The sequence below is a fragment of the Oncorhynchus tshawytscha genome, linkage group LG03 (genome assembly GCF_018296145.1).
Source record: "Oncorhynchus tshawytscha isolate Ot180627B linkage group LG03, Otsh_v2.0, whole genome shotgun sequence".
Lineage (NCBI taxonomy): Eukaryota > Metazoa > Chordata > Actinopteri > Salmoniformes > Salmonidae > Oncorhynchus > Oncorhynchus tshawytscha.
Genome location: NC_056431.1, coordinates 56,916,551 through 56,940,743, shown reverse-complemented (window position 1 = coordinate 56,940,743; position 24,193 = coordinate 56,916,551). Strand labels below are relative to the sequence as shown.

The following is a 24,193-nucleotide window of genomic DNA, read 5'->3' as shown; positions in this document are numbered from 1 at the left end:
TTTAAGCACCAGCTGTCAGAGCAGCTCACAGATTACTGCACCTGTACATAGCCCATCTATAATTTAGCCCAAACAACTACCTCTTCCCCTACTGTATTTATTTTGCACCCCATTATTTCTTCTTTGCACATTCTTCCACTGCAAATCTACCATTCCAGTGTTTTACTTGCTATATTGTATTTACTTCGCCTACCTGGTTAAATGAAGGTGAAATATATATTTATTTATTTTAAGTACAGACGCATCTTGCATTTTTCTAAACTGCAGGTTAAAGTTTTGACCAAGGGCTATCTATTCTTGCCACAGGTTAAAGTATAACATAAGCAAGCATTGACAAGATGTAAATTATTTGGGCATTGAAAATGTTTTGGTATCGTTGTTGCTTGGAGGGACTTTAAAGAGTAAATAAAAATTATATACAAAATACAACAAGTTTACGTTTAAGATTCAGACAAATTAACAATACATTTCCTTTTTTTAAAAAAAAGCATTGTTTGTATAATATCTACAATTCTGAACCATAGTCCCATAACAGAGCAAGAAAAAAAATCACAGTGAGAAAAAAAAGCACAATGTTTGATCCCTCTGCCGTATTGGACTAGATATAAGGACCAAGTGCTTTTTGAGTGTAAACATCAATAGAATTTCCAGCAAGTCCCTTCACTGGAACTCTAGCAAGACAGAGCAAGTTAGACAAGCATCCTTACTTATTCCTATGAATAAAGCCAGCAAAGGTCTCATAGACCATCAGTTTCCCAGCCAATCAGGCCTGTGAGTGCAGCAGAGAGGAAGGGTTTCAGTCTGTGAGGGGGGAGTGATTGGTTTTCCCTCATCACTCCAGCTTTCCCATCAGAGATTCCATGGAAGACAGGAAGCTGGCGTCAAACTCCTGGTCGGAGAAACGGTCTACAGACCGTCGAGCATTGCGCCGGATCTCCAGCCGTGCCGACGGCGACAGTGCCAGGATGGTCTCCATGGCAGTAGCGTAGCTGTCCTCGCTGTCGGCCAGGAAGCCAGTCTGCCCGCCCTCATAGGGAACCACAATGTCCAGCTTGGGGCCGCCGGACTTGTGAGCCAGAATGACTGTCCCTGCAGCCATACATTCTACCACACCTGAGACAGGAGAGAGAGGATGCAGAGAGTAGGAACTGGGATCAGATGGATATGTTTGGAATGTACAACACTTCTCTTAAAAACAGAAGATAATAAGATGGTATAGATAAAAATTAATACCTATGCCAAAATGCTCATTCCACATGGTGTGCAGACCAATGGTGGCATCCACCAGCTCCCTCTTTAACTCATCAAAGGGAACGTTAAGTTTAAACTCAACTCTTTCTGTCACACCCAGCTCCTGGCACAACCCCCTCAGCATCAGCACTCTATCATCATCCTCCTGGTTACGGCAGCCACCAATCAACACCAGCCTCAGAGAATCCCGCCCTCCTGGACCTACCCCTTTCCTGTCCAGAAGCTTCCGGAAGGCCCTAATCTGCAGCCGGTGGTCTTTCTCTGGTCGGAACTGACCCACAGACACTATCGAATGGCACTTCCTGTCATCGAGCCCCTCCCCTTCCACCTCATCCTCCAATGGGATGTTGAGGAAGGAGCGGACGTCACAGGGAGGGTAGACCACACCGGTGCGGCTGGGTGCGCGCCACAGGGCCAGGATGTGGCCCAGTGTCCAGGTAGAGTTGACCATGACGACGTCGCTGCAGGAGCCAGCTAGGCCGTAGATCAGAGCAAAGGCACAGTAGTACATTACCTTGGCCATACTAAGAAGAGGGTTAGCAGAGATATAGTCTGCATTGTTGAACCTGTTGGGATTATAGGAGGGAGTGTATCATCACAAATACTGCAGAGGCAAATTACAAGTTTGATAACAAAAACATCAACCAAACTATTAACAAATACATTATCTGTGTCACAATAAATAACCATATCAACATGCTTTATGCAATTAAAATAAACAGTTCCGACCTTGGGTTTCTCTCTCTCACCACAGAGAGCATGTCAGTACTGACGGTGGGGTAGTGCACATAGCTGCCCACCCTGCATCCTCCCAGGTAGCGGAAGATGGGCAGAGTGAAGGCATAGCCCATGGAGTCCATATAGAGGTCTGGTACAAAGGCAGTGAGGGCCTCCCAGCCCAGGAACATTGAGCCCATGCTCTGCCCCAGCAGGGTGAAGTGGGGGTAGGAGCTAGCCTCCACCAGGAGACGGTTCTTCAGGAATATGAAAGTCACTGGATGAGGCAGCCTGATGTTGAAGCGTTGTTGGGCGCCCTCGAGGATCTGCTCCCCTGTCACCCCATGGTCACCGGTGTACACAACGAATGAAACGTTTGGGTATCTACGGGAGGGAAGACACAGAAGAGACATAACATATCAAGAAGATAGGTTATTAAGCTCATGAGCACTCCACTAATGCATTAAAATCTAACTATAGGCTCAGACTGCGTAAACCTACCTATTCTGAAGCGCTCTGAGGGCACACCAGAGCACCCGCTCCCCGCCCCCTCCTGCATTGCAGTAGGGGTGGAAGAAGGCCACAGTTGGGGAACTGTTCTGAGCCAGGCGGGCTGTCCGACTCCTCTGCAGCCATATTCGGACACCCATGACGAGTAGAAACAGGAGCAGCGCCAGCACCAAGCTCAGATACACGCATGGCAGCACCATGGACCATAGTAATCTGTTTTCAAGACAAAAAATAATTAAGGTTATACTACTAATTATAACACCATGGTGGCTGGGCTGACTGGTTCTGAGTAGCTAGGCAACTAGGAATTTAACTAGTTTTTGACAATGGTTTGTCTATACAAATTACTCCGATTGTAAAATGTCTTCTCTTCATAGATATGGCTACTAACTAACGTTAGGTAGCTATGACGGTCACTTCATTCTTTTTTCATATCCAGTTTCTGTTGGCGAGAATTGTAAGGTTAGACAGGTATCAGAAACAAAGCAGCATCATTTATTAATTGATTATTACCTGATTAAGTCACATAAGCACAGAGACAGATGGTCACGATGATGATCATGGCCAGCCATCTTGATAACACAACACAAACTTTGACACCGGAAGTGCTTGTAAAAGCTTTCTCAAAAATATGTCGTTTCAGCCACCGTCATAAACCTCTACACTTTTTCTACAATTAATCTTCTTAAAATGTGATTTGAAACCGAACACAAACCTTAACCACACTGCTAACCTTAAAGTAAGACCAAAAAGCAAATGTTCATTTGCAAGAATTTATATATAGCACATTTTGACTTTGCCGCTGTGGTAAGTAACGTTAGTGATAGCCCAAAGATGTTCGTCTTTTCCTGTAGCTGTCTGCTCCTCCTCTTCTTCTATGGTATTATGGCGGTCTGCAAACATACTCGTAAATTAGCGGTGCATGCCTCCACCTACTGTGTAGGCTGTGTCTGCCTACTGTTCTGGAGTGTGAATTCACTAGCTTTTTATATATGTATTTGTCATGGATTCCTGGGGTCCAGCAAAATTAAGACAGTTATACAATTATACAAACATTACAATACATTCACAACATATTTCACAACACATTAAGTGTGTGCCCTCAGGCCACTAATCTATTACCACATATCTACAAAATATCTACAAAATCCATGTGTACGTGGGTGTACAGTGCGTATGTTATCGTGTGTTTGTATGCATGTGTCTGTGCCTATGTTTGTGTTGCTTCACAGTCCCCGCTGTTCCATAAGGTGCATTGTTATCTGTTTTATTAAATCTAATTTTACTGCTTGCATGAGTTACTTGATGTGGAATAGAGTTCCATGTAGTCGTGGCTCTATGTAGCACTGTGCGCCTCCCATAGTCTGTTCTGGACTTAGGGACTGTGAAGAGACCTCTGGTGGCATGTCTTGTGGGGTATGCATGGGTGTCTGAGCTGTGTGCCAGTAGTTCAACATGTCAATACCTCTCACAAATACAAGTAGTGATGAAGCCAATCTCTCCTCCACTTTGAACCAGGAGAGATTTACACGCATATTATTAATGTTAGCTCTCTGTGTACATCTAAGGGCCAGCCTTGCTGCCCTGTTCTGAGCCAATTTTCCTAAGTCCCTCTTTGTGGTACCTCACCACACGATTGAACAGTAGTCCATGTGCGACAAAACTAGGGCCTGTAAGACGTGCCTTGCTGTTAAGAAGGCAGAGAAGTGCTTTATTATGGACAGACCTCCCTATCTTAGCTACTGTTGTATCAATATGTTTTGACCATGACAATTTATAATCCAGGGTTACTCCAAGCAGTTTAGTCACCTCAATGTGCTCAATTTCCACATTATTCATTACAAGATTTAGTTGAGGTTTAGTGAATGCTTTTAGTTTTTGAAATTTATGACTAACTTATTCCTTGCCACCCATTCAGAAATTAACTGCAGCACTTTGTTGAGTATTGCAGTCATTTCAGTCGCTGTAGTAGCTGAGGTGTATAGTGTTGAGTCATCCTCATACATAGGCACACTGGCTTTACTCAAAGTCAGTGGCATGGTGCTCCAAAACATTTTCCTATCATTCTTTATCATTTATCTTTGTTTCATAGTGTAGTTTCTTCTTTTTATTCAGTTTATTCACATGACTTCTCAATTTGCAGTGTTTGTCAATCAGTTGTGCAGCCAGACTTATTTGCCATTACTTTGGCCTCATCCCTCTCAACTATACATCATCTTCTCTTTTTCTTCTAAGGTTTTATAGCATACTACAACTAATATTGTATTGCCGCCGCCACCACCTGGACAGGGGTAAAAAAAAAAAAGTATTTTAAAAATGCCATTACACTACTAATAAAAAAGTTACAAAACTCGTCTCACTCCTTCAGTCATTCAAAAAACTATTTGTCAAGCTCTGTTGAGGTGCTGTGATTGGTCCACATTTTGTTTGTTTAAATAAGAAGTCAGGCTTAAAGCGATACACACTACTTGAGGCTGAAATAGTAAAACACAACTAGTATTCAGAAATACTTTATTTTAATTGGAGGTCAATGGAAAATTTAAAGACATTAAAAGTGCCATAATTATGGGAGTTTTCACATGCACTTGCTGTGCAAAATACATGTTTTGCAGACAACTACTCAAGGCTATATAAAGTTAGTGACATCAGTAGACATTATGGTAAGGTTACAATTTGGCACAAGATTAATAGAGCTGATGAGATAGATATTCAGAGGTCTTTGGCTATTAAGGCCAAGATATAGTAGCCTCAGTATTGGTTCCTTCAGTCATGTTAGTTGTTCACTATTGTGAGTTGTGTCTTCTCCATACAGAAGACTGGAGAGACTCTTGGTCTGGATCTTGAAGTTCCAGTGGCATGCTGGGGTGCAGGCATAGAAGATGAAGGGCACCCTGTGTAGTCCGAAGATATTGTAGCAGGGCCGGATTACCTTGAGTCCAGGTCCGTACATAGGACCCCTACAGCAGTCACACACACCCACCCTGGGGACACAAAAAAAAACACACACACCATCAATGAAACAGTCATCTCTTTTACCTTAAAACAAACAAACATGGAGTTCATCCTTTATACTGTGTATTTATTTAGTTGAATCTGATCACGGTCATGTAAATAGGCTACCTGTTAAGGGCCTTCTGTGCCTCAGGGGGAAGGCTGGCGTAGCGCGGACAGGTGTCTGTGAGAGAGAGGGTCATCGTGGCTGAGTGTTGCAGATCCTGGGGAGAGTTCCAGCTGCAGCTCTTCCAAAAGTAGGGGTGCATGTAGTTGTTGGAGATCCTGAGCTGGGTGAGGGAGAGGCGCAGGGCCCCACAGGGCAGGCCAGGCAGCTGGTTCCCCTCCACATTCAGGTACTCCAGAGTCCTGCAGACAGAGGTGTTCTGTTATATTTAAATAATAACACAAAGTGGGTACTTTACAAAGGTGGTGGTGGTAGGTGAGTTACCCCCATACAATATAAGACCTTGGAAAAAGCTCCATATCATGGCCTTTGCAGACTTACTGCCTACTCTAGACTGTACCTGAGTTTTCTGATGTCATTTGTTAGGGATGAGAGAAGGTTGTAGGATACATCTAGAAACTGCAGGGTGGGCAGCTGGTACAACCTGTAGGTAGGACCAACAGCACAGAACTCAGATCTGGGAGACCGACAGAGACTTCTAACAGCAGTGTAGGTTTATAACACTGTGGAAAAACAAGTTCCCAACCCTGTAGCGCCCCCTTGTGGCTTACTCTGACGGCAGGGAGGTGATCTTGCAGAAGGAGATGACAAAGGTTTTGAGCCTGGTGAGTCTGTGGATGCCGGTAGGAATCTCCTCTATGGGGTTGTCTCTCATCTTCAGCACCTCCAACTGTGTGAGCTCATACACCTGTTTAAAGAGAGAGAGAAGACATATTTGGAAGTTGTCTTGCCATGGAATTGCAATAACATTTTGCAACATGCTCAGAATCCCTTTTCAGATAAATAGGCTCTAAAACAGGGTTCCCCAACTGGCGGCCTGCGGGCCTAATTTGGCCCACGGGGGATTTTATTTGGCCCCCCAACTTTTCGGAGCATTTTATTTTTTTATTTTATTTTGTTGGACATAAAAGACTAACAACACCAGCAAATCAGCTCCACGTGATTTTAATTTTGGAAATCTGTTTCAAAGTATTCCGAAACATAATAGAGAGATATACTGTATGTGATCGCATACAAATGTAAGTAAGGTTTGAAATTATTCGTTTTAGTCAAATATCTAGTTGATGATCACCGCTCTAAAACGGTAAGACATGCTCATGGTTTGCCTCAGTTCATAAGGCATCTCACCTCCACTGGGAATATAGTGAAGTCATTGAAGGACAGGTTGAGGTAGAGCAGGCTCTGAGCCAGAGGAGTCAGATCAGGAAGCAGGGCAATGAAGTGGGCCTGAGAAAACACACAGTAAATCAAACACACAGTCAAGGTTCAGAGAAAAAGGGAAGCTCTAGCTTGCATATTCCTCTTCAACTTCCTGTTATGCTAAATTTGAGACAGTCGTTTCATTTCCTTTTAATGTTAGTCAGAATAAGTGATGTCTGTGTTTCTGTCGCTCTCAGTAATGCTGCAAAGAGTCTGAGAACAAATGTTTTCAATACATAAGGAATAAATGATAAAACAATAAGAAAAGGATACATAAATAATTGGCAAACAAGAGACTTGTAGAATTTGACACACACACACCCACACAACACAGTAAGCAACACACAGCACCTTCAGGGTGAGTGCCTTGCCCCCCTCTGTCAGACAGTCCAGTATGGCCAGCTCAGATGGGTTGATGCCCTCTCCAGAGTGCCTGAACGGGGAGTGGGTCCGCCGAGAGCCCTGGAAGTGCTTGGTAGTCACAGAGTTCAGGATCACCTCCGTTCCTGCTCAAAGGAAAAATGTATTTATTTGCTACAAGAAAAACAGAACTTGGCTTTGTACAAACAACTCAATAGTGTTAGTTTTGTTATAGTAAGTTAGAAGGCAAACATGTTCTTGCCTAGGTATAGATTTTCCTGCTTCTGAACAGCTTGTCTTTCCCCTGGGGGTACCCATATCTCCACAGACTTCTGTTCAGACCTGCAGGTCCCATCTCCCAAACAGCTCCGCCGACACATCATCTGAGTTTGCACCTCCATACGGATCAATGCTGCCAGCTCTTATCAGATAACACACAACAAATGCTAACAACACACACAATACGCATGAAGAAACAGTACACCACTGTAACTTACACAAGCAAGCATCCTTGTCACAGAATACTCACTAAATAATACACTAGTACTGGTGCATAATGAACACACCACAATCTGGATTATAGCCTACTACAATGGTAGGTAATCTTTTAACATATTATATGCAGTATGTACCGCATATGATTTGCTTCTGTGGGATCCTGCTCTTGGCCTCTGGCAATTTCTCAGTGGACATCAGCTGCTTGGACACCTCAGTCTGCTGCCCTTTGTGCAGCTCCATCAGGAAAAGCCCAACCAGCTTCCTGTAGTTGCAGCGAGACAGTGCCACTTTCTTCAGGCCCTCTAGTGACTGAGCCCCACAGCCGCCATTAGGGTCCCGCAGAAAGTCATTGAAGCTAAAACTAGGGGGAAAGGGGATGTATCTGTGGTCTGTCTTGAGGAGGTCGAGGAGGGGGATTTTGGGGAGAGTGCGTGGAGGTTTACAGGGGAATCCCTCAATTATTTCAGGTATTAGCATGGATGGGACCGAGGTCAGAGGAGTGGGAGCCACCCTAAAGGCTGCAGGGTCATAGTCCCAAAGAGGAAGCATGTGGCAGCTTGACTCACTCCGCCCGGTGGCACTGTCCTTCAGATCCCTTCTCTCTGTTGAGGGCAATGAGTCTATGATAGTACCTGGAAGAAACAAATGCAAGTTTCCCATGGCACTTTAACAGTTGGATCAAACGTAGATAGTGCTGACCAACATTTTTTTTTTTTTTTCATTTTTTAAACAACTAATTGACCAACAATTCAATTATTTGAATTCCAATTTCATTCATTTTTATTCTGTGAGCTCAATGCACACATTGCAGTCTCTCTAGAGATAAATCAGATCCAGCCTGAACTGTGTGATGTTGTACGGAGTTGTAGTTTCGAACAAGCCAATATTCTCCATAGTTTAGCTCATAAAACGTGGTAATTAACTACAATGACCATAATCCATTGTGCATCTGCTTGTCCAGTCTGTGTTTCTTTTACAAATGCACAATTGTGAGGGGATATTGAGAGCAGTTGTTATTCGCAAGGTATCTCTACCTGAAAATACATGATCTAAGTGATTAATAGTTGGTATTCAGCAGACATAAAAGTATGCCTTATTTACTTTGAAGAACTACAAAATAGTGATTTTGTCAGAAAGCATAGGCAGCAGTGAAAACAAATGTGATTTACACAACTGAAATATTTTATTAACATAAAGTAATGTGAACAAATGGGTAATAAGTTATAAGCAGTAATTTTACATGCATAAGTGTCATATATTGCCTTCCTTTCACCTACACATTGGGGAGAAATAAGAAAGATCAGTTCCGTAATTCTTTGTATTTTGGTTGTTCTCAGAAGAGGCTCAATTTGCCCGACTCACATAAATTGTCTGCCTTTTGGAATGTTCTTGCAATTTTCTCATAAAACATGTCTAGAACATTAATATTGTATATTCTGAGAACATGGCAACCATGTCCTGTGTATGTTTGGTGGGACGTTGATGAAATATTCTTCTACCCTGAAAAAAAACTGGGCACATGAATGTTCTTGCAACGTTCCATAAAAGGCATCAAGAACATCAATGTTGTATACTGAACAAATATATAAATAAACAAATATATAAACGCAACATGTAAAGTGTTGGTACCATGTTTCATGGCTGAAATAAAAGATCCCAGAAATGTTCCACACGCACAAAAAGCTAATTTCTCTTAAATGTTGTGCTGGGGACAATAAAAGGCGACTCTAAAATGTGAGGTGACTGCAGGAATGTCCACTAGAGCTGTTACCAGATAATTTAATGTTTATTTCTCTCGCATAAGCCGCCATAAGCCGCCTTTTAGAGAATTTGCCAGCACATCCAACAGGCGTCAACCGCAGACCATGTGTAACCACGCCAACCCAGGACCTCTACATCCGGCTTCTTCACCTGCGGGATCATCTGAGACCAGCCACCGGACAGCTGATGAAACTGTGGAATTGCACAACCGAAGAATGTCTGCACAAACTGTCAGAAACCGTCTCAGGGAAGCTCATCTGCGTGCTTGTCATCCTCACCAGGGTCTTTACCTGACTGCAGTTGGGCGTCGTAACCCACTTCAGTGGGCAAATGCTCACATTCGATGGCCTCTGGCACGCTGGAGAAGTGTGCTCTTCATGGATGAATCCCGGTTTCAACTGTACTGGGCAGTTGTGTGGGCGAGTGGTTTTCTGATGTCAACGTCGTGAACAGAGGGCCCCATGGTGGCGGTGGGGTTATTGTATGGGCAGGCATAAGCTACGGACAACGAACACAATTGCATTTTATTGATGGCAATTTCAATGCACAGAGATACCATCACAAGATCCTGAGGGCCATTGTCATGCCATTCATCCACCACAATTACCTCATGTTTCAGCATGATAATGCACAGCCCTATGTCGCAAGGATCTGTACACAATTCCTAGTAGCTGAAAATGTCCCAGTTCTTCCATGGCCTGCATACTCACCAGACATATCACCCATTGAGCATGTTTGTGATGCTCTGGATCGACGTGTATGACAGCGTGTTCCAGTTCTGCCAATATTCAACAAATTCGCATAGACATTGAAGAGAAGTGGGACAACATTCCACAGGCCACAATCAACAGCCTGATCAACTCTATGCGAAGGAAATTTGTTGCGCTGCATGAGGCAAATCGTGGTCACACCAGACACTGACTGGTTTTCTGATAAAAAAGTATCTGTGACCAACACATACATATCCGTATTCCCAAGCATATGAAATCCCTAGATTAGGGGTGTATATGAACTCTAACTCAGTAAAATCTGAAATTGTTGCATGTTGCTTTTAGATTTTTGTTCAGTGTATATTCTGAGAACATTGTAACCAAGTTCTAGATAAGTTCTGCTTGACATTAAAGGCACATTCTCCTAACCTTTAACACCAAAACATTCTAAAAAAAGGTTCTAAGAAGTTTTTTGCTAACATAGATAGAATGCTGTTCCCCTAACTAACAGAAAAATGGACACTCAAACATTAGGGGAACATTGGGGGTAACATTACAAATACGTTCCCTCTCCCTAGAATTGTCAACTGGGCAGAAAGATCCGTTTTAAGCTGCTGGAATGACTTTTCAGTTTCACTTTTTTGTATCGTCCAATGGGGCAACCCCCGAGCCGGCTGAACTTGCGGGACTGCTCAATTCACTTGTCCCAGGCAATAGGGCAATCGCTGTATTACAATCCCTGTAACCTACCTGAAAGTATAGGCGAAGGAAGTGATTTCACAATGGGGGGATTCTTTTTAGGGGGCAAAGGCCTCCGAAGAAGCCTTGCACGTTCTGATGGCATAGCGACTCCACCGTGAAAGCTTCTATTTCCTGGCAAAAAAAGTACAGTAGCTAAGTTTACTGTATACATTTACAGTTGCATAAATGTCTGACAATGACATTGATTTTCATGAGGCTGCTGCAGGCTAATCAGAGGGAGCAAAACTGGCAAGCCTAGTTGTTGGCAACATTAAGAAATCAGAGAGCTAAGCTAACCAACCACAAACAACCAGTCATATAATAATAGCAACCAGTAGCCATGAATCTACCAAATAATGACATTTGAAACACGTTCAATATAAACATCACATTCTTAATTTCACATTTAGTTAACTAGCTAGTTTAGCTACATCATATTGTCCCTTTTTGGAGGCAAACTTACCGCTGAGATTTCCTTGGCCTCTATGTAAGTGGTGGAGAGTCAACCTCCCGATTCAGCAGAGCCCTTGGCAACCGCCATAACAACCGTCAAACAAATCAAGAGTCTGAGTCAAAAAACATTTAAAGAAGATTTTTTTTTTTTTAAATAGTCTGAGTCAAATTGGGTGCATGCATATAATTCCGTTAAGAATGAAAATAGTAATTTAATATGATCTATATGTATGCTTGATTGTCTACTACACTAGAGTATGCAAGGTAGAGTAGGTTACTTTCTAAATGTTATCCGTTACAGTTACTACTTACCTGTCCAAAATTGTAATCAGTAACGTAATTTTTGGATTACCCAAACTCAGTAATGTAATCGGATTACATTCAGTTACTTTTAAATTACTTTCCCCTTAAGAAGAAGAAGACAACTGTAACGGTTTTCAGTAGGAAGGATCGGACCAATATGCAGCGTGGTACGTGTGCATGTTAATATTTATTTAAACTGAACACAAAAACAAAATAACAAGAGAACGACCGAAAACGAAACAGTTTTGTCTGGTGCAGACACAGAGACAGAAAACAACTACCCACAAATCATAGTGGGAAAACAGGCTGCCTATGTATGGTTCTCAATCAGAGACAAAGATAAACAGCTGCCTCTGATTGGGAACCATACCAGGCCAAACACAGAAATTCAAAAACATAGAACAACACATAGAATGCCCATCCCAACTCACGCCCTGACCAAACTAAAATAGAGACGAAAAAAGGAACTAAGGTCAGGACGTGACAACAACAATGCATGTTACCAATTGAACGACATCTACTGCAGGATAAATCTATGTTAAAGTTTACATAGCTGGCAGTATATGGATGTTATATTTTACTTTATGGTTATGTAGGCTTCTTCTAACCCATCGCTTTTTACTCCATTTAATAATACGATTAAATTGTAATTTTACATTAAAAACAAAAGTCTTTCAGAATTCCAGTCATTCCAATAAATATGATACCCCTTGATCTTCAAGAATAGGACTTGGAAATATGAAAGTATAGATTAGCCAAATTGTTTTACCTGAGCATAACCAGAAAACGAAGGACTTATTAGCCAGGCCTACTCTGTTGTTTATGATTTTGTTGTCATGGAGGACTGATTGGGCTCATTGATTCGAGTTGAAAAATAAATGCTGTGCTCATGGAATGGCATGCTTTGAGCACTACTGAAAAGTGCTATTTACTGTACATGTGAAAAATTAATGCCATGTGCTGTATTTGCTATAGGCCTATTGTTGACCTTTTTGTTGGTGACACTTTGATATCTTGCGGGCAGCTGTTTAAGTGGCCAATCTACAGATGAAACAATAACAAAACGGTCGCCACGCCTGGTTTAGTAAAAAGCTGAGGGATGGGCCTGGAGAAATGTAACCAATAAAAGCCTCACTTATATTCTATATGCTGGGATCCGCACTATGCATTTGTTGCAAGAGCGCATATTTCACTGGCTGTCCACTGGTTTCAAAAACTATGATTGATAGGCAGCTTAAACTTCTTGAATTCAACCATTATTGGATTCAAATACACATTTAGATTTGTGAACAGTCATCCACAGCAACCCAAATCCGTAAGGCGCAAATAGCTAAATCAAATCCATTTTTATTTGTCACATGCACTGAATACAACAGGTGTATGTGGACGAATGTGGCAGGGTCTACAGACAATCACGGACTACAAAAAGAAACCAGGCACATCACAGACACAGACGTCTTGCTTCCAGACTAACTAAACACCTTCTTTGCCCGCTTTGAGGATAATACAGTGCCACCGACGTGGCCCACTACCAAGGACTGTGGGCTCTCCTTCTCCGTGGCCGACATGAGTAAGACATTTAAATGTGTTAACCCTTGCAAGGCTGCAGCCCAGACGGCATCCCTAGCCGCGTCCTCAGACCATGCACAGACCAGCTGGCTGGTGTGTTTACGGACATATTCAATCTCTCCCTATCCCATTCTGCTGTCCCCACATGCTTCACGATGGCCACCATTGTTCCTGTTCCCAATAAGGAAAGGGTAACTGAACTAAATGACTATCGCCTCGTAGCAGTCACTTTTGTCATCATGAAGTGCTTTGAGAGACTAGTCAAGGATCATATCACCTCTATCTTACCTGTCACCCTAGACCCACTGTAATTTTCATACCGCCCCAATAGGTCCACAGACAATGCAATCGACATCACACTGCACACTGCCCTGTCCCATCAGGAGGCTGAAGAAATGTGGCTTGTCACCTAGAACCCTCACAAACTTTTACAGATGCACAATTGAGAGCATCCTGTCGGGCTGTATCACTGCCTGGTATGGCAACTGCTCCGCCCGCAACCGCAGGCTTCTCCAGAGGGTTTTGCAGTCTGCACAACTCATCACCAGGGGCAAACTACCTGCCCTCCAGCACACCTACAGCACCCGATGTCACAGGAAAGCCAAAAAGATCATCAAGGACAACAACCACCCGAGCCACTGCCTGTTCAGAAGGCGAGGTCAGTACAGAGGCATAAAAGCTGGGACCGAGAGACTGAAAAATAGCTTCTATCTCAAGGCCATCAGACTGTTAAACAGCCATCACTAACAGAGAGAGGCTGCTGCCTACACACAGACTAGAAATAATTGGCTACTTTAATAAATGGATCACTAGTTACTTTAATAATGCCACTTTAATAATGTTTACATATCTTGCATTACTCATCCCATATGTATATACTGTATTTTATACAATCTATTGCATTTTGCCTATGCCGCTCGGTCATTGATCATCCATATATTTATATGTACATATTCTTATTCCATCACTTTACTTAGATTTGTGTGGATTAGGTAGTTGTTGTGGAATTCTTAGATTACTTGTTAGATATTGCAGCACTGTCGGAACTAGAAGCACAAGCATTTCACTACACTCGCAATAACATCTGCTAACCATGTGTATGTGACCAATAAAATTTGATTTGATTTGATTTGTGGATACCTTACCATGAAATGTTTACTTACAAGCCCTTAACCAACAATGCAGTTCAAGAAATAGAGTTAATAAAATATTTACTAAATAAACTAAAGTAAAAAAATCGAATCAATCAATAGGCAACACACAAAATGTACATAACATTAACAAGACTATATAAAGGGGGTACGGGTACCGAGTCAATGTGCTGGGGTACAGGTTAATGGAGGTAATTTGTAAAGTGACTATGCATAGATAATAAACAGCGAGTAGCATTAATGTAAATAGTCTGTGTGGCCACTTGATTAGTTTAGTTGTTCAGCAGAGAACAGTCCATGACTTGGGAACAGTCTATGACTGGAGTTTTTGACAATTTTTCGGGCTTTTCTCTAACACCGCCTAGTATATAGATCCTAGATGTCAGGAAGCTTGGCCCCAGTGATGTACTGGGCCGTACGCACTACCCTCTGTAGCACCTTCCGGTCAGAGGCAGAGTAGTTGCCATACCAGTCGGGATGCTCTCGATGGTGCAGCTGTAGAACGTTTTGAGGATCTGAGGACCCATGCCAAATCTTTTCAGTCTCCTGAGGGGGAAAAGGTGTTGTCGTGCCCTCTTCACAACTGTCTTGGTGTGTTTGGACCATGATAGTTTGTTGGTGATGTGGACACTAAGGAACTTGAAAGTCTCGACCCGCGCCACTTCAGTCCTGTCGATGTTAATGGTGGCCTGTATGGCCCTCTGTTTCCAATAGTCCATGATCAGCTCCTTTGTCTTGCTCACATTGAGAGAGAGGTTGTTGTCCTGGCACAACACTGCCAGGTCTCTGACCTCCTCCCTGTAGGCTGTCTCATCGTTGTTAGGCATCAGGCCTACCACTGTTGTGTCGTCAGCAAACTTAATGGTATTGTAGTCGTGCTTGGCCACACAGTCGTGGGTGAACAGGGAGTACAGGAAGGGACTAAGCACGCACCCCTGAGGGGCCCCAGTGTTGAGGATCAGCGGGGCAGATGTGTTGTTGCCTACCCTTACCACCTGGGGGTGGCCTGTCAGGAAGTCCAGGATCCAGTTGCAGAGGGAGGTGTTTAGTCCCAGGGTCCTTAGCTTAGTGATGAGCTTTGTGGGAACTAGGGTGTTGAACGCTGAGCTGTAGTCAATGAACAGCCTTCTCACATAGTGTTCCTTTTCTCCAGGTGGGATAGGGCAGTGTGGAGTGCGATTGAGATCATCTGTGGATATATTGGGGTGGTATGTGAATTGGAGTGGATCTAGGGTTTCTGGCATGATGTTGTTGATGTGAGAGCAGAGGTGTGATTCACATCAATGCGCTATGTAGATATCAATAACAGGTGATATCCGTATCGCCATTGACTACACTGCTTGTCACGCTCGTCGAAAGGAATGGACCAAGGCGCAGCGTTGTGAGTGTACATTTTACTTTATTTATAATGTTGCCAACAAAACAAGAAATAACAAACATAAAGCTATGTAGTGCTCGCAGGCCACTATACATAGACAACTACCCACAATCACAGGTGGGTAAAAAGGGCTGCCTAAGTATGATCCCCAATCAGAGACAACGATAGACAGCTGACTCTGATTGGGAACCACACTCGGCCAGAAACAAAGAAATAAAGAACATAGAATGCCCACCCAAACCACACCCTGACCAAACAAATAGAGACATAAACAAGCTCTCTAAGGTCAGGGCGTGACACTGCTGTCATCCTTACCTCCAAGCGTTTATTCAAGTTGGATAATCTTTGGATGCCGACAGCAGTTGCACCATTGGAAGCCATAGCTTGGACTGTAGCCTACAAAAGCCTATTCCTGCTCTTTTCCCGCGATCCATCAAACACATTTGGTGTGTCATCATAGTGGTCTCTGACTTGTGGTCAGACTCATTCAGGTGGAACAAACTTAAACTTGCCCTTTTTCTCAATGCTGATATGAATGTCTTTAAGAAAACTGAGAAGTGTCAAAGATTTTTTTCGCAAACATTCTTTCTGAATTTAAAAGTAATCCTCAAAGTAATCATATAGTTTTTCAAAAGTTTCTGTAATCTGATTACTTACAGTTACTGTATTACTCCCCAACCCTGAGCCTGTTACAAAAGCCATTACATTTTTGCAGGTGCTGGAGTTGCTAAAAAAGTCAAAAAATCCGTTTTAGGCTACTGGAATATTTTGCAGTTTCTTTTTTTTTCTTTTTCTTTTTTTCATTGGGGCAACCTCAGAGCAACTTGCTCCCACCTTGATAACTCCGTGGCAGACAGCAGATTGCCATATAAAGACACAACGTCTTTCATTTCTCTTAGTGAAGTTGTCCTGGGTTGCATGTCACTTCCTTCCTAGTACATTCGTTGTCAGTTGATTCTGAGGGAGAGACAGTGCACTGTCTGTCAAGCAGTGAGAGCAGCAGACACACTGAAGGAAGGAGAGTGAGTCAGAGACCACACAGACAGGACTTCCAGTCAACTCACCTCCCTAAGGTAATTCAATCTCCTGACCTTGGGGCCTCTCTGTGTCCGTGTCTGTGTGTGCCTCTGCATGTGTCAGTATTTCATTGAATCTACTGGGAATATGGTCTGTGACTGCATGTTGATTTTGATGAGGATGAAGATGAATGATGATGATAAGGATGATGAGTTTCTGTTGCTTTAACAGTCCACAAGTGTTCATAGATGGTCCTGTGTGTTAATAGATGGTGTCTTCCTGGATCTGAGGGCACCATCTGTAGTTTGCATTGATTTACAGTAGCCTAACAGTATCCTCTTGCTACTTTATCATCCAAGGATTGTTGTTACACAGTCACATAATACATTGATACAGTATTACCAAAATTGTTATATAGCCCTAAGTGAATTCTGATGTTCACAGGAGAATCACTGCCATGTCATGACTTTAGTTTTAGTATCAGCATGGTGGCAGAGAGCAGAAGTAGTCTAAATCATAGCATAGTGTTTAAACAGGAAGTTAGTTGGGTTGTGGTTAGCCTTGCTGCAACTGCTGAAAATTCTAACATGTGAAGCCAACATTAACTTAGTGAAACATTTACATTTTCTAAAAGTTTCCAACATATCATCACTATTCATCCAATAACGTTAAGCATGTAGAATTTGCTGGCACATACACATCTGTAATCTTCAACTCACCACTGCTGTAGTCATTTAGAAATGATGAACAATAAATAACACATACTATATGTTGTCTTTCAATAGTGCTTGAATAATTAATAACACACTACACTTAAAGGGGCAGTGCAGTTAACTTCATTTTCCTTTTTTTAATGATATTTACAAAATATGAGGTCGAAAATAACACTCTTAAATTGTGCAAAAGATGATAATGCCCTTTTTGTGTAAGAGCTGGGTTTTTTTTAAAAGCCTGAAATTTCAGCATGTTTATGTGGTGCAAATCTTTGGGCCCACATCATGATTATAACAGATCAGTGAGTGTTCATCTGGGTAAGGTGGTGGGCTCTAGACCATCCTATCAGCCAATCAGGGTTGTGCATGTAAATATCTTAAAATGTGTTTCCTAACATCCACATGATCAGACTGAGCATTTCAAGGGCCAAAGGAGGCTCAGGGAAATAAATGATAACAAATATATTTTGGCGTTATTTTCATTAAATAAACAGTCATGATTTAAAAATAAAATTACAAAGACTGCATGGGGGCTTTAAAGGAGTGGGCATTTTCATACAGAACAAATGAGAGAAACTGAGTGAGCACAATTGATTGATGTATAAAGATTCATTTGAGAGACAGACAGATTGGCTTTGATAAATGTCCACATCATACATAATATTGTTCCAATAAATCTCTATTTCTCTAGCTAATCCATGCAAACGTACCTTTTCATTTGATTATTTTCTTAGTACGTAATGAAAAAGCTGTCTGTTTATTAAAAGAGACCAAGATTTGCATGTGAAATCCGCGGTACCATGACTGATGTTTGTGGGTATTGCAGTTTTACTTCCGTAAAGGCCCTTGATGATTTTAGTGGCTGAGACCACAGGGAATCCTTGATGATTGATGATGGTTTTAAGGATTTCAAATCAAGGAACTGGATTTGCTTGATGAAAGATAACACCCCTCATGATCAAATTGCAAAGACACATTTACTTCATCATCTAAAAGGCAGGTAGCCTAGTGGTTAGAGTGTTGGACCAGTAACTGAAAGGTTGCTAGATCGAATCTCTGTAGTTCTGCCCCTTAGCAAGGCAGTTAACCTACTGTTCCCCGGTAGGCCGTCATTGTAAATAAGAATTTGTTCTTAGCTGACTTGCCTAGTTAAATAAAGGTTCACTATTATTATATATTTTTTTAAAGTAAAGCCTGGGTAAAGGTCAGCCTTAAAAAGGCAGTAATATCATATCGTTAGATTAGTGAACATTACACTGTGCCATCCAGTGTGTGGTTAATTGAATAATCATAGTGTTTCAGTGCTGATTGGAATGTAGTGCTTACAAAGTTACAAAGCTGGTAATTTTGAGCCATGGTGTATAAAGACATCAGTTTCACTTCTGTTTCTGACCTCTATAGCTATAGTGTGAGAAAGGGAACAAAACCCGGATTTCCTTGTTTTGACTTATTTGAGCATTCAAAACTGTGCTACTACATACCCACTGGGCAAAATGTGGTTGAATCAACTTTTTTCCACATCATTTCAACAAAAAATTGTAATGTTATGATGTTGAATCAACGTGGAAAACTAATTGGATTTGCAAAAAGTCACCCCCCCAACTTTTAACCTAAATCCAATGGCATGATGACATTTTTGTTGATTTCACATTGAAGTCACAGAAACTCAACTGAAATGAAATCAAAACTAGACGTTGAAATGATGTCTGTGTCCAGTGGGTACATTGTTGAATATAAATGAATAATGGTCTCTAGACCCTTCTCCACACTATATGTTTAGAAAACCATCGATGCAATCTCTAGGAGCCAAGCTGATTTGTCCTGGGTGACAATGGAAAGAGAAACATTTGTTACTCATCTCCAAACTTCACACCTCTGAGGCAAGCAGAGCAGACCTAGTTTGAAGTAGGTCTCTGTCTCTAACATTACCTTTTATCTCTCGCTGTATCTGTGGTATACAGCTTTAGCAGCCTCATTGAAACCGCACAGTGAATGGCAACCATTCTTCCTGTCTGTTAACACTACAGCTACATCTACTCTCCTCTCAACACAGACTGGGGCCTGAAATGTATACTCAGTCCTAAGACAGATGAAATAAAGACATGAATAAAGATATGAATCGTGTAAATGACCTCACCACTTTAGCAGAAGTAGGAAGGAAGTAGCTTGCTAGAAGCAGGATGTTTCACAAAGAAATAGACATCAGAGCCCAGAACCTCTGGGTAGAGCACATTTTTTGGAAATTATCACAATGACAAAATGCTAAAATTGAATATTTATTCTAGTTCCTCCCTGTTGAGTATGTTCAGTACCGTATGGTTTAGTGAATAAAGGTGAAGTTATGTGTAACTGGTTTCAGATTCCACAAGATGGCTGCTCCAGCACAGATCTCTCAGGATGAGTTGGAGGAACTGAGAGAAGCTTTTGCTAAGATCGGTGAGAGCCTGACAGGGAAATTCATTGTAGACTCACTTCACTCTCTCACTCTTATCCTGGGTCCCTGATTATTTTTTGCATTCAACAAGGCTACATTCTATGTGACCTTTGACCTATATTTCTTATTCCAGATGTTGATTCTCACGGCCACATTGGCACAGATGAGCTCAATGACCTGTTCAAAGCTGCCAACCTGCCATTGCCAGGATACAAAGTCAGAGAGATCATCCAGGATCTTACCAAGACAGGAGACCTGCATGACGGCAAAGTCACCTTCAACGAGTTTGCCAATGTAAGTTTTCAGAGGTCAATAGGTCAAAATAAATGGCAGTTACAGAAAGTCAATGTCACAGAAGAGCAGACCACACCTTGAGACATCTTGACATGACACCAGAGATACATGGTCTCATCTCTTCTCATTCACTAAGGTGGTCCATGGACTGAAGAGCACAGAGGTGGCTAAGACCTTCAAGAAAGCTATCAACAAGAAGGAGGGCATCTATGCTGTAGCAGGAACCTCAGAGCAGTCCAGCTCAGGCACACAGCACTCCTACTCAGGTGACAGTCCCTACTTGTTTCACTGGCTGAGAATACCCCCAAGATATCTACTTCAGTCTGTCTAGATACATCTGTAGCCAACATCACACAGAAAGCACTTATCATTCAAATGAGGCATACAGAACCACATCTATCTCTATATGTGGAAAAATCCATTAGTACAACAAGACTTCCTGGTCTGTGAAGTTACACATCTATACGTCTCTGATTGGCCAATGTATACAAATATTTCTCCATAAATACAAATACTCCTACATGTTTAATGTTGTGCATTCCCCCCATGCCCACACATTTCTCCACTGACAGAGGAGGAGAAGGTGGCTTTTGTGAACTGGGTGAATAAGGCATTGGAGAAAGACCCAGACTGCAAGCATGTCCTCCCCATGGACCCCACCACTAACGACCTGTTCACCGCTGTCGGAGATGGGATCGTTCTATGGTACTTTCTAACTGGTCTCATGGACTTACTTTAGAGTATGTGCAACCTTGATGATATAAATTAATCCGTACGGAAATATTCCATTGGTATCAACCTATGCACCTCTCCTTCACCTGGTAGTAAGATGATCAATCAGTCTGTTCCGGACACCATCGATGAGAGAACCATCAACAAGAAGAAGCTCACACCCTTCACCATCCAGGTAACCTTTTACAGACTGTTCACCACCAGCTGACTCAAAGGACTGCAGCTTTGTATAACCCATTGACAGTCATTTCTTTGTCATTATATACAGTATATACTGTATGCCATGCACAGGTATCTATACTGTTTTGTGTGCTCTAACAGGAGAATCTGAACCTGGCTCTTAACTCTGCGTCGGCCATCGGCTGCCACGTGGTAAACATCGGAGCAGAGGACCTGAAGGAAGGCAGGCAGCATCTGGTCCTAGGCCTGCTCTGGCAGGTCATCAAGATCGGCTTGTTCGCAGACATTGAGATCAGCAGAAACGAAGGTGTGTGTGTTAAATGTTTATTTGAATACGGATTTTCAATGTTTTGGTGTTTTTTATAACTTTATAACATGTGAGTGTGTATGTATATCTACAGTACTGTACATCACTTGATCTCTGTAGCTATGTATGTTAAAGAGTGTGTTATTTCAATGATGTGTGTGTGCAGCTCTGATAGCCCTGCTGAGGGATGGGGAGAGCCTGGAGGACCTGATGAAGCTTTCCCCAGAGGAGCTGCTGCTGCGTTGGGCCAACTACCACCTGGAGGAGGCCGGCTGCTCCAAGATCAACAACTTCAGCTCTGACATCAAGGTGGGTCATACACACCATGTCTATCCTGGATCGTCATTTGACTGTCAGTCCTGAATCGTCATATGACTGTGTTGGTCCGGGATCTCTTTCTGCATTTGTGATTGTATAAATTTTTTGTTTTGCATAACAGGATTCCAAGGCCTACTACAACATCCTGAACCAAGTGGCCCCTAAGGGAGATGAGGAGGGAATCCCTCTGATTGCCATTGACATTTCAGGGATAAGGGTACATGGTCATCCCACCCTATAAAACATCATCCATTACAATTCCATTTTAGGCAACCTGGTCAACAGACAGAGCCGTTCTTCTTTTTTGGTTAAAAGTGTCTTCTAAATTGACCGTATTATCAATGAGTGATGCATCATAGATACAGTAGATGTTGCTGTTAAATCTCTCCCTACCGCCCCCTGTAGGAGAAAGAGGACATAAAGAGAGCAGAGTGCATGTTGGAGCAGGCTGACCGTCTTGGCTGCCGACAGTTTGTTACAGCAACCGACGTAGTCCGCGGCAACCCCAAGCTGAACTTGGCGTACATTGCCAACCTGTTTAATAAGTATCCTGCCCTGAAGAAGCCAGAGAACCAGGACATTGACTGGAGCTCCATCGAGGGTCAGTGTTGGGACCATCCCAAACCATAACCTAGTTCCTGAGCATCCCCTCTTCCTGATTAAATAATATAAACCATATATACAGTACAAGGCCTGAATCAGTGTGTAATGTTATGTCACTTACAGGTGAGACCAGAGAGGAGCGCACCTTCAGGAACTGGATGAACTCCCTGGGGGTCAACCCTCGTGTCAACCACCTCTATGTGTAAGTACAGTACAGGTCACTCCATCTTATTATACACCATTTCCAATCATTTGGAAACCACACGAATGTAATGTGTGTGCATGTTTTACAGGGACATAGATGATGCTTTGGTTATCTTCCAGCTCTATGAGAAGATCAATGTGCCAGTGGATTGGGACAGAGTAAACAAACCCCCTTACTCCAAACTGGGCAGCAACATGAAGAAGGTGAGACTATGAACAATAAGTGTTCTCCCACAGTGAGATCATGATTAAACTGATCAATTGATTGAATTATTATTCATTGATTTATTATGCATTTGTCTGTGCCAGTTGGAGAACTGTAACTATGCTGTGGAGCTGGGGAAGAATGAGGCTAAGTTCTCCCTGGTGGGAATTGCTGGACAGGACCTGAACGAGGGCAACCGAAAACTCACCCAGGCCCTGCTGTGGCAGCTGATGAGGAGGTAATGCAACAGAACATTATTAAAAATGCTTTAGATATTTTTTCCCCTGTTCAGGTCATGTGATCAGGAAAAACTCATAAGCAGGCTCAGTGCCTACTCCATAATTCCACATTTAGAAGGATCCATCTCTTTCTCTCAGGTACACGCTGAACATTCTGGAGGAGCTTGGTGACGGGCAGAAGGTGAATGACGACACCATCGTCACCTGGGTCAACGACACACTCACACAGGCTGGCAAAGGCACCATCTCTGGATTCAAGGTAGGCTGTAACTCTGCTGTTTAACATTTTCTGACCATGGTACCTTTTTTGAAGTACTAGACTTCATTCTACTTTTCCAAGTAGAATAAGTACAAAAATAAAGCATCCACCACAGCAATAGCTCAGTGTGTGTGTGTACCTCTGTAGGATGGGTCCATAGCCAACAGTATGCCAGTCCTGGACCTGATTGATGCCATCCAGCCAGGCTCCATCCGCTATGACCTAATCAAGGTGGAGGACCTGACTGAGGAAGAGAAGCTCAATAACGCCAAGTACGTACCATATAATGATAACATTTGAGTATTAGCTTGATGAAAGATGACATGTTCAGGACAACAGCTAAGATGTCCCCTAAATCCTGCCTGTCGTCAGGTATGCCATCTCCATGGCCAGGAAGATCGGAGCGCGGGTGTACGCCCTGCCTGAGGACCTAGTGGAGGTGAAACCTAAGATGGTGATGACAGTGTTCGCCTGCCTGATGGCCCGGGGCATGAAGAGGGTGTAGGGGTCACAACCCCACAGAACACATCACATGAAGAGGTGATCAGTATAACAACCAGAATCAGGTTACAGAAGATATTAGCTCATTAGGTCAATACTAATTCAGTAATGTAGCTAGTATGTCTGGAAATCAGTGATTCAAAACTCAGGGCTGATAATGAAGAGCAGAAAACAAATAATAATACTGTACCTGGAGTTATACTGGAAATATACAAAATATATTTTTTAAATGTAGCATCTTATTTTGATATAAGATTTAGCTCTTTTTTAACATAGAAACTTCTTTACTTGATGCTATTCATTTCAAATTGTGACCATTTTGTTTTCAGACTAACATTTGTGAAAAGATATCAGGGAAACAGATTTTTATATAAAATAATTGAAAACGAATGTTGTGTGTCTTGGTT

At 42.4% G+C, this 24,193-nt stretch overlaps 3 protein-coding genes across 5 annotated transcripts; 1 reads left to right on the top strand and 2 right to left on the bottom strand.

Moving 5' to 3' along the window:
* Positions 1-202: 202 nt before the first annotated feature.
* Positions 203-3,317, bottom strand: LOC112239598 (GDP-Man:Man(3)GlcNAc(2)-PP-Dol alpha-1,2-mannosyltransferase). The gene is made up of 5 exons (XM_024408039.2): positions 2,992-3,317; positions 2,470-2,691; positions 1,981-2,352; positions 1,234-1,817; positions 203-1,113 (listed from the first exon to the last, which is right to left on the bottom strand). Exons 1-5 carry the CDS (start codon positions 3,048-3,050, stop codon positions 833-835), a joined length of 1,518 nt encoding a protein of 505 aa, XP_024263807.1. The 5' UTR covers positions 3,051-3,317; the 3' UTR covers positions 203-832.
* A 1,655-nt stretch (positions 3,318-4,972) lies between these two features.
* LOC112239581 (leucine-rich repeat-containing protein 63) lies at positions 4,973-11,544 on the bottom strand. 2 transcript variants are annotated; one of them, XM_024408024.2, is made up of 10 exons: positions 11,390-11,544; positions 10,936-11,058; positions 7,849-8,346; positions 7,479-7,637; positions 7,208-7,362; positions 6,785-6,883; positions 6,208-6,344; positions 5,997-6,080; positions 5,599-5,838; positions 4,973-5,459 (listed from the first exon to the last, which is right to left on the bottom strand). In XM_024408024.2, the coding sequence occupies exons 2-10, from the start codon at positions 11,027-11,029 to the stop codon at positions 5,246-5,248; spliced, it is 1,680 nt and encodes a 559-aa protein (XP_024263792.1). In that variant the 5' UTR covers positions 11,030-11,058; positions 11,390-11,544; the 3' UTR covers positions 4,973-5,245. The 2 variants fall into 2 exon arrangements, with proteins under 2 accessions (XP_024263792.1, XP_024263798.1); XM_024408030.2 differs by lacking the exon at positions 7,849-8,346.
* Positions 11,545-16,691: 5,147 nt separating this feature from the next.
* On the top strand, positions 16,692-24,176 carry LOC112239565 (plastin-2). 2 transcript variants are annotated; one of them, XM_024408016.2, is made up of 17 exons: positions 16,692-16,853; positions 19,291-19,415; positions 19,870-19,946; positions 20,078-20,238; positions 20,375-20,504; positions 20,811-20,943; positions 21,064-21,145; positions 21,292-21,457; positions 21,624-21,766; positions 21,897-21,992; positions 22,181-22,376; positions 22,502-22,580; positions 22,672-22,786; positions 22,892-23,025; positions 23,165-23,285; positions 23,433-23,557; positions 23,658-24,176. In XM_024408016.2, the coding sequence occupies exons 3-17, from the start codon at positions 19,880-19,882 to the stop codon at positions 23,788-23,790; spliced, it is 1,881 nt and encodes a 626-aa protein (XP_024263784.1). In that variant the 5' UTR covers positions 16,692-16,853; positions 19,291-19,415; positions 19,870-19,879; the 3' UTR covers positions 23,791-24,176. The 2 variants fall into 2 exon arrangements, with proteins under 2 accessions (XP_024263784.1, XP_024263778.1); XM_024408010.2 differs by lacking the exon at positions 19,291-19,415 and having other exon boundaries at positions 16,693-16,853.
* Positions 24,177-24,193: the final 17 nt, after the last annotated feature.